We start from the raw sequence: 18,065 nt of genomic DNA on the forward strand, positions 1-18,065 counted from the left end.
GAAAAGACTATTCTTTCTCCATTAAACTGTGTTGGGAGCCTTTTTGAGAGTCAATCTATCATAAATACAAAGATTCCTTTTGGACTCTCAATTCTATTCCATTGATTGTACACCTATGTTTGTATCATTATCACACTGTCTTGATTATTTCAGCATGAATATGGAGGAGTTTGAGTACTTCAACTTTGATCTAATTTTTCTAGGATACACTGGTTATTCTGGGTCCCCAGTATTATCATATCAACTTTTAGAATCAGCTTGTCAACTTCTGGGTGGAAAAACAAAGCTGCAATTTTTGATAGGGCTTCTATTAAATCTATAGATGCTTTTGGAAAATGCTATCATAACAATATACTGTCATGAACATGAAATGACTTTCCATTTATTCAGATCTTCATTGATTATTTTTAAAAGTGCTTTGTAATTTTCAGTAATTTCACACTTTAGCTAAATTTATTTCTAAGTATTTTTTTCTTTTTGATAATATCATAAACTGAATTGTTATTAGCAATTCTAAGCAGGAACTGTGAATCAGGCGGTATAGCGATACCAGATTTCAAACTATATTACAGAGCAATAGTAACATGGTACTGGTACCAAAACAGGTGGGTGGACCAATGGTACAGAATAGAGGACACAGAGACTAATCCACAAAGCTACAACTATCTTATATTTGATAAAGGAGCTAAAAGCATGCAATGGAGGAAGGATAGCATCTTCAACAAATGGTGCTGGGAAAACTGGAAATCCATATGCAACAAAATGAAACTGAATCCCCTCCTCTCGCCATGCACAAAAGTTAACTCAAAGTGGATCAAGGAGCTAGATATCAAATCAGAGACTCTGTGTCTGACAGAAGAAAAAGTTGGCTCTGATCTACATATTGTGGGCTCGGGCTCCAAATTCCTTAATAGGACACCCATAGCACAAGAGTTAATAACAAGAATCAACAAATGGGACTTACTTAAACTGAAAAGTTTTTTCTTGGCAAGAGAAACAATAAGAGAGGTAAATAGGGAGTCTACATCATGGGAACAATTTTTTACTCCTCACACTTCAGATAGGGCCCTAATATCCAGAGTACACAAAGAACTCAAAAAACTAGACAATAAGATAACAAATAACCCAATCAACAAATGGGCCAAGGACCTGAACAGACACTTCTCAGAGGAGGACATACAATCAATCAATAAGTACATGAAAAAAATGCTCACCATCTCTAGCAGTCAGAGAAATGCAAATCAAAACTACCCTAAGATACCATCTCACTCCAGTAAGATTGGCAGCCATTATGAAGTCAAACAACAACAAGTGCTGGCGAGGATGTGGGGAAAAGGGTACTCTTGTACATTGCTGGTGGGACTGCAAACTGGTGCGGCCAATTTGGAAAGCAGTATGGAGATTCCTGGGAAAGCTGGGAATGGAACCACCATTTGACCCAGCCATTGCCCTTCTCGGACTATTCCCTGAAGACCTTAAAAGAGCGTACTACAGGGATTCTGCCACATCGATGTTCATAGCAGCACAATTCACAATTGCTAGACTGTGGAACCAAGCCAGATGCCCTTCAATAGATGAATGGATAAAAAAAAAATGTGGCATTTATACACCATGGAGTATTACGCAGCACTAAAAAATGACAAAATCATGGAATTTGAAGGGAAATGGATGGCACTAGAGCAGATTATGCTTAGTGAAGCTAGCCAATCCCTAAAAAACAAATACCAAATGTCTTCTTTGATATAATGAGAGCAACTAAGAACAGAGCAGGGAGGAAGAGCAGGAAGAAAAGATTAACATTAAACAGAGACATGAGGTGGGAGGGAAAGGAAGAGAAAAGGGAAATTGCATGGAAATGGAGGGAGACCCTCATTGTTATACAAAATTACATATAAGAGGTTGTGAGGGGAATGGAAAATAAACAAGGAGAGAAATGAACTACAGTAGATGGGATAGAGAGAGAAGATGGGAGGGGAGGGGAGGGGGGATAGTAGAGGATAGGAAAGGTAGCAGAATACAACAGTTACTAATAGGGCATTATGTAAAAATGTGGATGTGTAACCGATGTGATTCTGCAATCTGTTTTTGGGATAAAAATGGGAGTGCATAACCCACTTAAATCTAATGTATCAAATATGATTGATATGTCAAGAGCTTTGTAATGTTTTGAACAACCAATAAAAAAAATTTAAAAAAAAAAGAATTGTTATTTTAATCTCACTTTAAGATAGTTATTCCTAGTATACAGAAATACACAATTTCTGTATATTTATCTTGTATTCTGCAACCCTGCCAATTCATTTTCTAATTATAATAGCTCTGTATAGATTCCTTAAGTTTTCCTGTTTACAAGAATCATGCCATCTGTGAATAGATACATAGCTTTTGTTCTTTCTTTCAGTCTAAATGACTGATTTCATTTCTTACCTTACTATTCTATTCTCCTTATCTTCAAAAAAATGTTAAATAGAAGGAATGGGAGGATTAGTCCTTGTTCTTAATTTTAGTGACAAACTGCTCAGCCTTTACCATTAAAAATGGTATTAATTGTGCAAAGTACAAAATTTTAAGAATAAAGATTTTTATATTATGACCAAGTGTCTCTATAACAGTAAAAAATGTACTACAAGGAATTATGTCCTAGTTTTCCATACCTGACAACTTGTCATGACTAAGTATCAATGAAACAAAAGTGGTTCCCAAAGAACCCATTAGAGACTGAAAAAAATAACTAGATTCATTACTTAATTCTAAAGCCAAAGCAAAAAGAAGAAAATATTAAAAGTGAGACCATCATATACCTACTCACCCACTACCCAAAAAAGCTTTAAGAAATATAGCATTTTCAAAAGCCTTTAAATTTATACACATTTAGCTAAGCAGTTTAACTTTTAGAAAATCATCCCAAAGGAAAAAAAAAATATTCAAGTATCCCAGCATGAATATGAAAAACTAGAAACACCTGAATATACACAAAAGAGAAATTCATGGTACACTCATGAGGAAATACTTCCTTGACTCAAAGACACCAGCAGTTTTGAGATGCATAGTCATTTTAGTAAGTTTTTTGGGAGAAGACAATCCCATTATAGATACATGCACTGCCAGTCAAGGCTCCATTTCAGTAACGTGAGATAATATGCATCTCTGACTCCAGAAACTAGATTTCTATGCAGTCATTCCCATACAGCAGAATATTTGCAATTAGACCATTAGGAGAATATTTACAATTAGAATATTTACTATTCATGATACAGAAGTAATTTCGTAAAGTTCTGTTTGTAAATGAGCAAATGCCAACTGCATTTTATCTACAGAGTGTAAACAGTGTTTCAATCAGGAGAATATTCATAATCACCTAGGAAAATTTTCTGAAACACAGATTTGCTCAGGCCCTATTTGAAATGTGTACCTTTATTTCTAATCTCCAGCGAACAGGTTCTAGACACACATGTTATTTAAACTCTCCAGGTGGCTCTACTTTTCATTTCTTTAAACTTATGGCTTAAAGGCAGCAAAAGTTAACTCTGAATTCAGTAAGTAACAGTAAACCACAAAAAAATGTACTACTTCCTACTGCTTCTAAAAATTCAAGGAGTCAGTAAAAATAAGCCACTAGTCATAAAGGAACAATATTAGAGAAATGGAATAAAGGGAGGCAGGCCCCAATTCCTGAAAACAGGAGTTGAAGACTCTTAACAGGAAACAAATTCCTGCTCATAGGCAAGGACTGCTGGCATTTATAGGCTGCTTTATTAAATCAAGAGCTTATGTGAATATATCAAAGTGCATAGGATCAGCAACATCCAAGAGGTGTCACCACCATCGGATCCACCTGAGCAAACTACCCCATAGCCAGCACACAAACAAAGCAAACTGAAAGTAAGAAAAACTTATGCTACTATTTCCTCAACCACTAAAGTCCACAATCAAAGGGCCTCTACATTAACAGTTTGCATATTCAGAGTTCTTAACTGGTAGTTCATGTAAGCCCCGAGCAAGTAAATCATTGCAAGATGGACTGAGTCTTCCCATTACCTCAGTACCAACCAGGCCAGAGACATAAGCTATAGCGTTGCTCCCTAGAGGCCACAGAGAAATATCACACCCTAGAAACAGGAAAATGAGCCTGTCAGACTGGACAACATGGTTTGTCTCATGTGGCCTGTCCACAGCCTTTCTCCTATTTCTCCAGATAACTGAGGAGCCATGTGTAACAAAAGCAAAAGAGTATCAGTTTGCCTTCAAGGACTTATTGTCAGTTTTCACTTTTATATGTCATGCAAACCTTGAGAGACATGTCCCTTTTTTTCTAGAGTAGGGATAAGAAGCTGACACACAGAAGAGTAGGTAACACAGATCACTGACAGTTGGTGACCCTGGATGGTAGGATTCTAAGCAACTAATTTTTGTCTTCCTTCCAATACTTTGCCCACCTCCAATGCAGTACTCACAAAAAAGGGTGGATAGAAGGATTTTAACATAAGACTGAAAATCAGAGACTCAATCAATTGATTTCTCACCCATACGATCTCTGCTTGACAATTATGTAGTACCAAATTACAAGGAAGATATTTAGCCCACAAGTTAAAAATCTACAGAGCCAGAATCTTCTTTATCTGAAAATCTTCTATATGGATAGACCTGTTCTACCTTATTGATTTGACTGAAGCATCATAATCTGTTTTGTATCTGATTATACTAGCTTTGTGTCAAAGAACAATTCTGAAAGCAGAGGGAGGGAGAAGGAGTTAGGGGGATGGGGAGAGATGGTAGGCAGGCAATCTCCACTGTGGCATGAGAATGGAATTAATAAAGTCACATTGTTTTCAGTATATATAGGAAATACAACAGAAATTAGTTCAGAGTTAAAGCTAATAAATAACATTGCCAAGAATAATTTTAAAAGAAAGATAATTAATAAAGCTATTGCTGTTTTCAAAAACATCCCAATTTTAGAGAACAAAGGGAATAAATTTGAAGTAAAACACTTTAAAAATGAGTGGACAACAGACATGAGATTTTATAAGCATCAAAAGAACAACAGATGAGATTTTATAAGCACCAGCTATAAGATGATTATGGGCTTTGTTGACAGGTTTTTGGCTAAGAGAAATCTGGAAAAATTAACTAATACCTTTCTCTTAACAACCTTATAGAGAGCAAGCAAAGAAAAGATGTCAAAAACATAAATGTCTGCATAAGACAACATGCTATAATGGGCCCTGAACATACAGGGTAAAAATAAACTGGTACAAAAAGAGCAAGAACTCAGGCTGGGGCTGGGGCTCGGTGGCAGAGCGCTTGCCTAGCATGTGAGAGGGACTGGGTTCAATCCTCAGCACTGCATAAAAAAGTTAACAAAGGGATTCTGTCCATCTGCAACTAGAAGAAAAGAAACTTTAAAAAAAAAAAAGAAAGAACAAGAACTTTTGAAAAAAATCCCTGTTAAAGAACATTTCCTTTGATAAAAAAAAAGGAAGATACCAAATGGGTTTTAGAATTTGCATTCTTCAGAGACTGGGGTTGTGGCTCAGTGTAGAGTGCTTGCCTAGCACTGGGTTTGATCCCCAGCACCATATAAAAAAACACGAAATAAACAAAATACAGGTATTTTGTCTATCTACAACTAAAAAATATTTTTAAAAAAGAATTTGTATTCTTTAATTTCCTTAAAATAAGCACACAAAAGTTCTTTATGTTTGCCTAGATTAATAAGAAGATCCTCTATACTGAATGTGGACTCTCAAAGTTTTAAAAAATACTTCCAAGGTGAGCTGAATCAAAGAACCAACATACCCAAAAGCTGCTTCTTGGGATTTGAAGGTGAGCCTAATGTGCTCATCAACATTTTAAGAGTTTTGCTAAACCAAAGGTTAAAAGTGCAGAGAGACAGCCTAAGCCTCCACGCTAACAAGAATTACCACTTGTCATCTAAAGAGGGCATCAACTGCAGCTGCTGCCGGACCAAGAAAATGATCATGTCTCTTACAAACAGACCAATTTTGAGATTCACATGAGGAACACTCAGGATTCAGGAGGAGTCACCAAAGTTTATCACAATAAGCACTGGTGCAAATGGAAAAAAAGCAAGGAGGCTTTTCACTTCTCTTTTTAACAAAACAATATCCCTTGTACGAATATACTGAAGTAATTTCTTAACTGAGGTACTCATCTAAACACAAAGTTAATTCCTACATGTCAAAAAAATATGACAAAGTAGAAAAAATAAAAAAATTTTAAAAAGACCTGTGGCTGAAAATTCAAGCTACAGGACTTAAAACTGAAACTAGAACTGGAAATGAATGCTCACATGAAAATAGACAAGTACTAAAAAAATGGTCTTTGTGAACAGTATACTGTGCGCATACTCACATAACCACATGCACAAGTACATGCATGCACATGCACACATTAACAAATTCCACTCTAGGCAAGGCAAAGATAATCATTTTTGTGAACAAATCAAATAAAATTCTTCATAAATAATCTACCTAAAGGAAATTTTCTTTGGTTTAAAAAGTAAATTATAGCCAGGTGCAGTGGTGCATGCCTGTTATTACAGTGATTCAGGAGGCACAGGCAGGAGGATCCGAAGTTCAAGCACACCCTTGGCAACTTTGTGAGACCCTGTCTCGACATAAAAAATAAAAGGGGCTGGGAATGTAACTCAGGGTAAAGCACCCCTGAGTTCAATCCCTAGTACCATTTAAAAAAAAATTAAATTAAAAATTAATAGTAAGGACAAAAGGCAAAAACAAAATACATATTTTTTGTGTTGGTTTTAAGAAGAATTGTGTTCTCAGTTTATCACTATGTTAGTTAATAAAAGATTCAATTCAAGATGTCAATAATATTTATATGTTAAACACAACATGTAAAGCTATGAACAGAAAAAAAGGGGCTAGAAATAGAAACATATTAAAATCATAAATATAGTTGTTTTTACTGTTACCAAGTATTTTCTCTGTTCTAAAATTTCTGTGATGCTATATTTCTTTCATTAGAAAACATTGAAGATCATCAAAAACTTTTAAAGTGAGATTTTTGGAAATATGTGGCATAATTTTTAGCATATGCACATAAAGAATCATGAGTAATGAAATTATAAATTAAACAACATCTGTAATAGCAAAAAATTAGAAGCAACCTAAAAGTCTCCTTTCCCAGGACACTAGACACCTCAGTTGTGATATATTCATACAATGGAATACGTCAGAAAAACAAAAAATGAAGTAAATATTCATGTGTCAACAAGGACCAATTTCATGAACCAATGTGAAGCCAAATAAAATTCGGTGCAACAGGATACACAAATTAAGACAACTTTATATAAAGCATGGAAGACAATACTGCATATTATTTGAAATGATACATGCATAAACGGTAAAGTTAACTAAGCAGTACATAGCAACTATAATCTTACATTCATAACAGAAGCCACCCCAATGGGGTAGAAGATGGGTGAGAACAAGGAAGAAATGTTCATCTCCACTCCTCTCCATGTCTCCTAGTAAAACACCACTTTCAATCTCTGTTGCATATACTTCTGTGTCTCCTCTGTGAGAACATCTGAGGGACACAGCCCCTCACACTGCTGAATTCCTTTCCAGGGTACCCTCCCCTACCCCCACTCCCCAGCAGGAGAACCTGATCACACTCCAGAATATGGTGAGATTAATAAACTGTTCCTGCAACACTCCTCTGTTCTGTACATGCTACCCCCACAAGAGGTGTTCCTTGACTTCCTTCCTAAGAGGGCCTCACTTCCTCTACCTTTGTCCTGCTTTTTATTTTCTTCTTCAAAGCCATGGCTACCCATCCAGCATTATGAATCTGCTTGTAGACTGTCTTCTCCCCCAGAACGCTTATTCTGTTAGGATGGGATTTTGTCTGTCTTGTTCATTGTTGTACCACATTACTTAGACTAGTGCTAGACACAAAGGTGCATATAATTGGCTCTTCAAAAGAAGTGTGCATTTATTCTACACATTAACCTACCTTTTAAAATTTACCCTACTATACATACCTTTGAAGTTATCAAATACCTTTCCTAAACATTTTTAAAGCTACACTTTATTCCAGTGTGTGAGTAGGATATAGCACAGTTCAATCAATTCAGTCATTTGACTTCTTACATAATTTTTTCATCAAAGATAACAATGGATTATTCTCTTTGTAATCAATCATTATTTCTATAGGATAAATTCCTCAAATAAAAATGTGGAATCGATTCTCCAAGTGTTTGATAAATATATTAACAACCATTCATCCAATGGGTGCGCAGACACACTGACCCTGACAATGGATGAGAGCCACTGTATTACATTTTCACCATGTTCAGCACCTGTGTCTCTTTCAATCTCACTGATTTAATAAGTAAAAAACATACTCATTCATCCAGGGATTTTGTATTTATACTCCATATGAAGTTACTTTCATTCCTCAAATTCACCCCATTCTTAAGGGTATATGAATGGGGAGTCACAAAGTACGTCTCAGCATCAATCTAATGGCACACACTGGACCTGTCCTGTGACAGCAGCTCTCCTGATTCACTGGAGAGAGTCTCTAGTGGAGAGACTACACAAGACAGCACAGATGAGCACAGGAGCGAGCACACCTCTCCAACTCTGAAGACCACACTGAGCTCTGCGCTCCTCTTTCACCAAGGATTCACTTTCCCTACTGTTCCTGCCCAAAACGGGGTAACCAAAAAGTAAGCAGAACAATTTTCTATTGTCTTTACTATCAACAAATAGCATAAAACTATCAAGAAAGAATATGCTAGAGCTGGGCATGTGGTTCAGTGTTAGAGTGATTGCCTATCATGCTGAAGCCCTGGCTTTGACCCTGGCACCATAAGATAAAATAGAAGGAAAAAATAGGAAAAAAAAGAAGTATAAAAGAATATATTTGAAATAATGCCAAGAGTCATCGACCTTTCAGAACACTTCATTCAACGAGAAATTGTCTTACTGGAGTCCATTAATTCAGAACTTTCACCACTGGCTTCACATCAAGACACTAACTCTCCAGATCCTACAACCTCAGTATCACCCAACAGTTCCATAGTAAAGGAAGGAGCAGGGACCAGGCAGACAGACCTACAAGCCTTTGAACAGGTGCAGAAAGCCCCAGAAAGGACACTCATAACTTCCCCAGCTACAGAGGACTACAGACTCCTGCTGTTCTGCAGGCAGTGCTCTGACCTTACACTTCCTACAGGGCTAAAGGGGATTAATTCACAGAACTCAGTGAAATCCTTAAACAAGTGTTAAATGATACACAGCAACAACAACATTTTAACAATCATTAATTTATCTTTTAGCCATATGAACTCTTAAAATTGTATTCTAAACATCACTTTTAGATAATAATTAATAATTAAGCAAATTTTTTAAAATTTTTCTTTTACCAAAGGAGCCCAGTAGGTGTAGAGGTAGCCTATTTTCAATGCTGGTACAAACTGTGAGCAGGACACTACCAGAAAATAGAGATTCAAGAAAAACTTGAATTGTTCATACAAAACCTGAAAAGAAAAAGAGAAAATTAACACAATCCCTTCAAGGAAAAATTTTAATACCTCCAACATATAATTAAGTTCAGCACAATATATAACCACATTTCTGTTTGGAATTGGCTTTCTAAACCTATCCCATATATAAAGGTTACCCCACATAACATTTGAGATAAACTGAGGGAAAACAACAATTAGGACTCTAAACTATATTACAAGTATTCTTCCCTAAGAGGCTTTATTTTTTTAATGAAATTTTTAGTTTTCCAAAATCTATAATCCTTACATGCACATCCAAGCAAATGAGACCAAAACTTTCCCAATGCTATAAAGTCAGTAAATACAAAAATGTATATCTGGATACCAACTCAGAAACTCTAAAGATGCGAAAGTCGTACTAACCTCATGTATACAAACTGAAAAAAATAAATAAATAAATAAATAAATGGAAAACAAAAAATACAACAGCCATGCTTTGTAACATGAACTGGGCTTTATGAAGCCAGATGTGCACAACTGTGACTGCATGAGATGATCTCCTGCATGTGTTTTCTCAAAACATGTAAAATGATCAACATAGAATAGTAAATAACAGACCAATTTTCAGGAATATAGCTACTTGTATATTTTTTATAGTCTTTTGGTAGTTGATCTTGAACACTATTTTTAAACATGAATTTCATCATTCAATAAAATTTTAGGAAAGCCAAAAGTGAAAATTTTTATATATTTTTTTAAATTCAAATGGAATTACCTATAAGGAAGAAAACTCAAGATCCAATATATTGAGAGCTCTATTTACAAATGCCTCAAATTACTAGATTTGAATTAAAAATTAAATAGAACCTTATATTTATAGATAGGAACAATTCAAATGTCACACAATTACAATCATACTGGCAAACTTGCCGTCTATGAATCAAAACCTCCTGGGAAGCAATTTATATTACAAAATATAAAGTTACTGCATCATCATATAGTTACATGTGTGACTGAAAAATCAGTTACACCAGTAACACACTTATATTCATAACCATGTTCAACTACTATCTAGAAATGTTTTGAACTACTTCATAAATTAATCTCAGCAGGAAGGAAAGCTCTCTTTTTCCTCAGCAATATCTTTAAAATCTCAGCATAAATTATATCTATTAGCAATTCAGAAATTGCCATTTATGCTAAAAATGGCATAGAATTCCTACTGTGTAATTACCAAATGTTTCTAAAATACTACATTTTAGATGAAAAGATCATTTCAGAGACAATTTAAGAAAAAAAATCACCCACACAGTTAAGGACTGCATAGACACATCAACAGGTGTTCTCAAGATGCAGCCACTCTAGGCAGGTTGCATGAATTTACACTGACCAAAGTGAAGCTTGCATTATTTGTTTCAGACCACTGTACTCAATACTTGACTATTCACTGAATAAGTCTGGTGACTGTTAAGAAAATGTACACTGCTTAGCTAACGAACAGTGTTATTTAATAATTTAAACCTAAGGAGAAAATAGTGCTTCATTCAATAAAGTTGAAAATATTTGCCCCAAAGACAGTTTACATTTTATTGTCCCGACAAAAGAAAGATCAGTCTTCTAATTATGGGGTCATTAGTTTTGTGTAGATATCAAACTCTTGCCAACAAATGAATGGGTGGGGATTGAGGGAGGGGAATAATCAATGTCCAATACAAAATCAGAATGATCATTAAAATACAAATACACAAGAAAAAGCAACTTTCAATTGATGTAATCAAGAGCTTTTCTTGATAATAGAATAATAGCCCTTAGTTAGAACATGCCAAAGTTTTGATATAGAAATATAATCAGATATATGATGACAAACTACTTTCCCCAATAAATCATGCTGGTCTAACTTCTAAGAATCAAGGACTAAAAAGAAAATAAAATTCTGTAATTAAAAAAAAGAAAAAGAAAACCAACACCAGTTGTTTTTGCCTTCAGAAAGATAAATAAATCTGTCAAAAAAATTATTCCACTATTCTAAACTCACATAAACTTGGTTTTAAAATTTAATTTAGAAGTATTACTAATAACAAAAAAATTATTCCACTATTCTAAACTCACATAAACTTGGTTTTAAAATTTAATTTAGAAGTATTACTAATAACAAAAAAATTATTCCACTATTCTAAACTCACATAAACTTGGTTTTAAAATTTAATTTAGAAGTATTACTAATAACCAAGCAGCAGAAAAATAAATTTTAGTATTTAAATTTAGCATAGTACCTAATTAAAGATTTAGCAGTAGGTCTAAGGTTTATAATGTAAAGTAGCAAAGACATCTATATATACTTACATATTGTTACAGTGTCATTTTTGTGAAAGCAAAATTGTTTTACTTTCTTTTTGAAATTTCTTGACAAGCTTAGAAACTATATTCAACTTTTCCCTCCAAATCCCCACTCCCAAAAAACTTTACAACTTATTTTTTGATCATTTTACTTAGCATTTTTTCATTATTTCTATACTACAATTGTTTCTATAATTATATAAATGATGTTTATCAAGAACTGAAGTTAATAATCAAGTTGAAAATTTTCTTGTTGATTATAAATGCAAATGAATGATTTGGCAATCACTGAAACTGAACAGTATAAGACCAGGAGGTGCTGCGTTGGGCCTGACAGTGAAACAGAGAGGGGTCTCTGAAAGGCATTGGAAACCAGCAAGCTCTGACCTATGACCCTCGTGCAGGAGTGTCTTACCCCAGGTATAAAAGTAAAGACATTGTATTTTTGATTTTTTATTGAATTCCTGGGATACTTTTCTTCACTCTTCTCAGGACATCCAAGCCATACTGTTCGAGCTTTTAGTTCTTTCTTCCGATGACAAATATTTATCAGCCAATCACAGCAACTGCATGAAACAAACAAACAAACAAAAATATTACATGTGCTTTTTGTAAAACATTTAAACTAATTCTGCATATTGAAAGACAATACTGACTTTTCTGTATTTACCAGACACTAATAGCATTATCTAATGCTAATCTGGGGTTTTTTCTTAGAACAGGTCAATTATACAAATTTAAAATGTCACAACAAAATATTTAAAGAGTCTCCTATTAATGTGCAATGGCTTCTAGAACCCAGAGAAAAGTCTCCTATAAATGTATAATGGCTTCTAGAACCCAGCAATTATCACCCCTATTAGACACTCTTAGTGGCAAAACAACATCTTTAATACTCTACAGCAGTCAATGCTCCATATGTTGAAAAAACATATAGCTATGGGTATGGTAATTCTTAAGATACCACTTGAGTGATTCAATGATAAAGGTACATAGATATTAATTAATCCAGGACGTAGCTTTGTCTCTTCTCTGAAGAATCATTTTTTCCCATTTTTTTTACAAAACGACTATTCCAGTAGCATTAACTAAAGACTTATGGTTTGAATCAACACAACATTTAAAAAGATACCAAAATTGAATGTGATGTTCTCATGATAATAAAAGCTTAGTTGTTTTCCACATGCCTATCTTCATCCATACCCTGTTCCAACACAGCCAGGGTCCTGGGAGGACCAACTCTTCCCCTTCTGGTCATCCCAACCATTGTTTTCAGAGAGAAAATACAAAGTGTCCAATGGGATAACTTTTCTTAAAATACCTCAGAAAATGAAGAAAAGGTATCCAACTCATCTCTATTGAACACAAAATAATCATGAATTTAAGATTCAGTATCAAAAATTTGGGTTAATTTGACAATTCAAAATGTAGAAACACTCGGAACAGTTCACTAAGGGAAGTTGTTGGATCTCATCTTCTGAAAGCATTCAAGGTTAGAATTGCAAGTCAGCTGTGTACATCAGAAAGTTTTAACTTCACTTGTGACAAAGTAAGCTTTAAATTTAATGACAAATTTTGTATGAAAATAACATAGAAGGCATGATCATACAACAGAGCTGACACATCATAATTCATATCTCAGAATTGCTATGTCTCCAATGTTGGTGTTATCCTTTCCATTCAATCACACTGACTTTATTCTTCAGAAATTACTTTCAAACATTAAGTATTCAGATGCACTACTTCATAAATATTTCTTTATGGGAAGGTGCCTTGGGGGAGTATAAACTAAAATCAGCATCATCCCTATTGACTATCCGCCTAATTATTTTTTGGGGGGTGGAATATTGGGGGTTGAACTCAGGGGCACTTCACCACTGAGCCACATCTCCAGCTCTGTTTTGTATTTTATTTAAAGACAGGGTCTCACTGAGTTGTTTAGCGCCTCGCTTTTACTGAGGCTAGCTTTGAACTCATGATCCCCTGTCTCAGCTCCCGAGCCACTGGGATTACAGGTGTGCACCACCACACCCGGATAATTTTTGGCTTTGCTCATATCTTCACTCTAGAAGGGCAGAGCATGATACACGATGTTTCTGCAGGATTGCCCACATTACTGCCTTGAGAAACTTCTCCTTAATGAGGCTGATGGAATGCCAATGAAGAGCCCTACCTACTGCCCCTCAATTCAACAGGAGCAAAGATCCACCTCTGGTAGAATGGAAATCTCCTACTACTGTGCAGCATCACTTTTTAAACAACAAACCTAACATCTCCATATCGAAAGCATGCTTTCAAGTCCCCAACAGTTATAAATCAGAGTATTATTCAAGTTATTTAAAACTAAGTACTTCCACCATTACTGCTATTGTTGGCAGGAAAAAAAGGAGATACATCGAGTAGATTTCAACTGAATTTTGACAATATTTCATCTTATTTTGATTGAACGAAACAAAAATAAGGCTACAAGTAGAACACCATAAGATTCAAATGATTATTTCTTCCCTACCACTGCTTTTATTGTGCGGCCCCATCCCCACCGCAGGCCCTTTCCCCTCATGCACCCCCCTATTTTACTGTCCCCTAGCAGATTGTAGCCAGCTCCCTGTACTTCCCAACCTAAGTCCCCACCCTCAGGGCTCAGTGCTCATGGACACTTCCTGCCTAGAGCTCCCTAACAGCCGCTCAAGCTCTAAACTGCTTTCAACATGTACTCCTAGTGTTATGAAAATCCTACAGTGATGATACACAAGCTAAGACAGATTCCTTCTTAAACTTTAGACCTGATCTTCCTCTTAGTTACCTGCAACTGTGCTATATAGATGCCAAACTCCTACATTTGACACATGAGGAACTCTAGGTCAGACAGGGAAATGACTTTCCTAAGATGTTAATGGCAGAGCTGAAAGCTGAAGCCTGGATCTCAACCCCACATCAACATAATGTGCACCCTGCATATAAACAAGAGTCAGCAGCCAATGTTTCCAGAGTGCCCCAATCTAGCTAGAGGCACATCACTCAGATGGTGAAAACTAAAAAATAACTAATGAGAAGAAATGGGAACTCCATGGAAAAGCCCCACACCCCATGCAAAGTCACCATTTTAGAACACCAAATTCTGCACAGAAAATTTAGACCCACACCAACCAACAGCTGCTGGCCACATGTGACCTCATTATGGTTTGGATGTAAGGTATCTCCCAAAAGCTCACATGTAAGTCAGTGAAAAAAGGTTTGGGAGAAATGATTGGCTTGCCAGAGTCGACCCAATCAGTGAATTAATCCCCTGATAGGGATTAACAGAGTGGTAACTGAAGGTGGGTAGGGTGTGGTTGGAGGAGGTGGGCATTGGGGGCATGACTCTGGGGTATCTATGTGTATTTGACAAGTGGAGTGTGTGTGTGTGTGTCTGTGTCTGTCTATCTATCTCTCTCTCTCTCTCTCTCTCTCTCTCTCTCCTTCCTGATCATCATGTGAGCCACTTCCCCCCACCATATTCTTCCACCATGTTGTTCCTGCCTCACCTGGAACCCTGAAGAATGAAGCTGGCTTGCCTATGGACGGAGACCACTGAAACTGTGGGCCCTCAAATAAACTGTTCCTCCTCTACAATTACTCTAGATGGGTCTGTAAGTCACAGCAGCAAAAAAAGCTGACTAAAACAGAAATGTGGTACTGAGAATTCGGGTCATTCCTGTGACTAACCTGACCATGTGGTTCAGAAGCATTTGGAGCTTTTTGGAAGTGGTGAGAGGAATTTTGAGATGTTTAGCACTGCAAGCTGGAAACGTTTTAGGTTGTTGTAAATGGAGCTTAATGGCTGATTCTGGAGGGAGCTCAGAAGACCAAAATGTCAATAGGACCATATGGTGAAGACAGGACTCAACAGAGTTTAGAGGAAAAGGAGGACACTATCACTAAGTGGATTAGAGGCCATTTGTATTATGTTCTGGTGGAGAAGTTATCTGTTTCTAGACAGCAGAGCATTCAGGTAGTGGCATGGATATTGCTGGCCACTTTTAGCCCAATTTATTGTAATAATCAGGAGCAGAAAGCAGAGCAGAAAGCAACTTGAAAATGGGGGTCTAAGAAAGTTGCAGTTGTTAAAGACATTAATGCCACTAAAGAAATGCCAAAGACTTTGCCCAGAGACTGTAAGAAAGATGACTTGAGGGCATCTCAGGAATTGGCAAGATCATATTCATCCCAGACTCAAGGAATTAAAAGTAAAAATTCTCTTGAGAAGAGCCCAGTTGAAAGCCTTCTTACACAAGGGGGCCTAGGAAGTTTTTCAACACATTCAGCCCCTCAGGCACTCAGAGGCTGCTGCATCCAGGGTCCCTGGAGGCCTGGTTACTACTTAAGATGGCAGCAGACCTGGGTGTCAACCATGTGGTGCTGGTTCTGCAGGATTGCAGGATGGTAGAGAGAGGGCGTCATGGAGACTTCCACTGAGATTTCAAAGGAAGGCCTAAGAAGCCAGGCAGAGTGCCCCAGGGTTGGAGTCCCTGTGCACAGCCCCAGAGAGGGCAAAGCATGGAGCTGTGAGGAGGAAGCCAAAGCTGCAGTAATGACCCCTGAGATTAAGAAATGCCAATAACATGGGACATCATCCTAGAAAAACTGTAAGAATCAAACAGAAACAAGCCAACACAAAGTCCACTTGAGCTGTAACAAACTAGGCCCCAGGGGTGGAGCTACATAAGCCCTTTGAATAGAACATTACCAAGCCTTGTGCCCCAGATACTGGAAACAGAACTGCAGAACTTATTTGCCCAGCTAGATTTCAGTCTCTGCTTTGGTCCCATTCCTTCTTTTCATGCCCCCATTTTTGTGATGGAAATGTTTACTCTGTACCTTTATATATTGAACACTTGTAAATCACTTTTTTTATAGGAACTCATGATGCAAGCTTGCCCTGAGACTCAGAGTAGACTTTGGACTTGAATTTTTGGGCAATCTTAGAACTGCTGAGACTATGGGGACTCCTGGAAATAGAATGTATTTTGCATTGTAAGATGCCCTTGCATTGTAGGGGCAAAATGTTATAGTCCGGATGTGAGGTGTCCCCCAAAACCTCACGTGTGAGACAATGCAAGATGGTTCAAAGGAGAAATGATTAGGTTGTAAGAGTCCTTTTTTTCTTTTCTTTTTTTTATTGATTTTTTTTTAAAAAAAAAAAAAGGTTGTACGAGTCTTAACCCAATCAGTGAATTAATCCCGTGACAGGGATTACTAACTGGTAATTGATGGTGGACAGGGTGTGGTTGGAGGAGGCGGGCATTGAGGACATGGCTTTGGGGTATATATTTGTATTTGGCAAATGGAGATGTCTCTCTGCTTCATGATCCTGTGAGCTGCTTCCCTCTACCATACTCTTCCACCATGAAATTCACCTCACCTCAAGCCCCGAGGAATGGAGCCAGAAGGGAAAGAGGGGTGATTTTGAGTACATAAACACCAAACACTGGGAAAAAAAAAAAGAAAGAAAGAAAGAAACCTGTACAACAAAAAAGTACAGCAAAAAGTACTGAGACCTCTGAAACCAAGAACCCCCAAATACTCTGTTCCTCCTCCACAGTTGTTCTGGTCAGGTCTTTTAGCCACAGCAGAAAAAAGGTTTAAAAAAAAAAAAAAAAAAAAACTGACTAAAATAGGCTATTTAACATTTAACTAATTAAAATTAAAAGCCCAGGACCTAAGTCACTAGCCACATCTCAGCAGCTCAACAGCCACACTGGCTAATGGTTACCATGGGACACCAGAGATCTAAAAATTCCTATCATAATAGTAAGAACTACTAAACAGCAGTGGTACATGCAAAACACACTAAAAACAAGTACCATTGGTGAAACACAAGCTACTTATATATACACTTCTCTTCAGCATTTCAAATACAGCAAAAATTTCTCAGAATACATTCAGACATGAATATTTTTTCTGCAACACATAATTATCTAATCTGGTATTTAAACATATAAGTCACACAACCCTAAGGAAAAATAGAGGATATGCAAAGCTAAGAAAGTGGTAAACCACTACTTAGCATTGTTAAGTGTTGTAACACCAAGCAAACAGAAACCTTAACATCAACCCATGCCAGCCACAATAGGCACCAGCTTCTCACTGACTTCATCTCACTCTGTGAGCACTATGTACCAAAGACTGAAAACATATGTTCCATATTATCTTCTTTTCCTCTTTATAACCCAGTATAAAAAAATCTAAA

The 18,065-nt window shown here is 36.6% G+C and overlaps 1 protein-coding gene across 5 annotated transcripts in view; it reads right to left on the minus strand.

Annotated features, from left to right (window-relative positions):
* The window catches only part of Atp9b (ATPase phospholipid transporting 9B (putative)), a 258,118-nt gene that overhangs the window by 221,515 nt on the left and 18,538 nt on the right, over positions 1–18,065 (minus strand). For all 5 annotated transcript variants that reach the window (XM_076837216.1, XM_076837215.1, XM_076837218.1 and 2 more), the window contains exons 3-4: positions 12,252–12,402; positions 9,419–9,532 (exon numbers count right to left, since the gene is read on the minus strand). In XM_076837216.1, coding sequence (XP_076693331.1) covers positions 9,419–9,532; positions 12,252–12,402 — 265 coding nt within the window. The remainder of the gene's footprint in view (positions 1–9,418; positions 9,533–12,251; positions 12,403–18,065) is intronic.

The sequence above is a fragment of the Callospermophilus lateralis genome, chromosome 17 (genome assembly GCF_048772815.1).
Source record: "Callospermophilus lateralis isolate mCalLat2 chromosome 17, mCalLat2.hap1, whole genome shotgun sequence".
Classification (NCBI taxonomy): Eukaryota; Metazoa; Chordata; class Mammalia; order Rodentia; family Sciuridae; genus Callospermophilus; species Callospermophilus lateralis.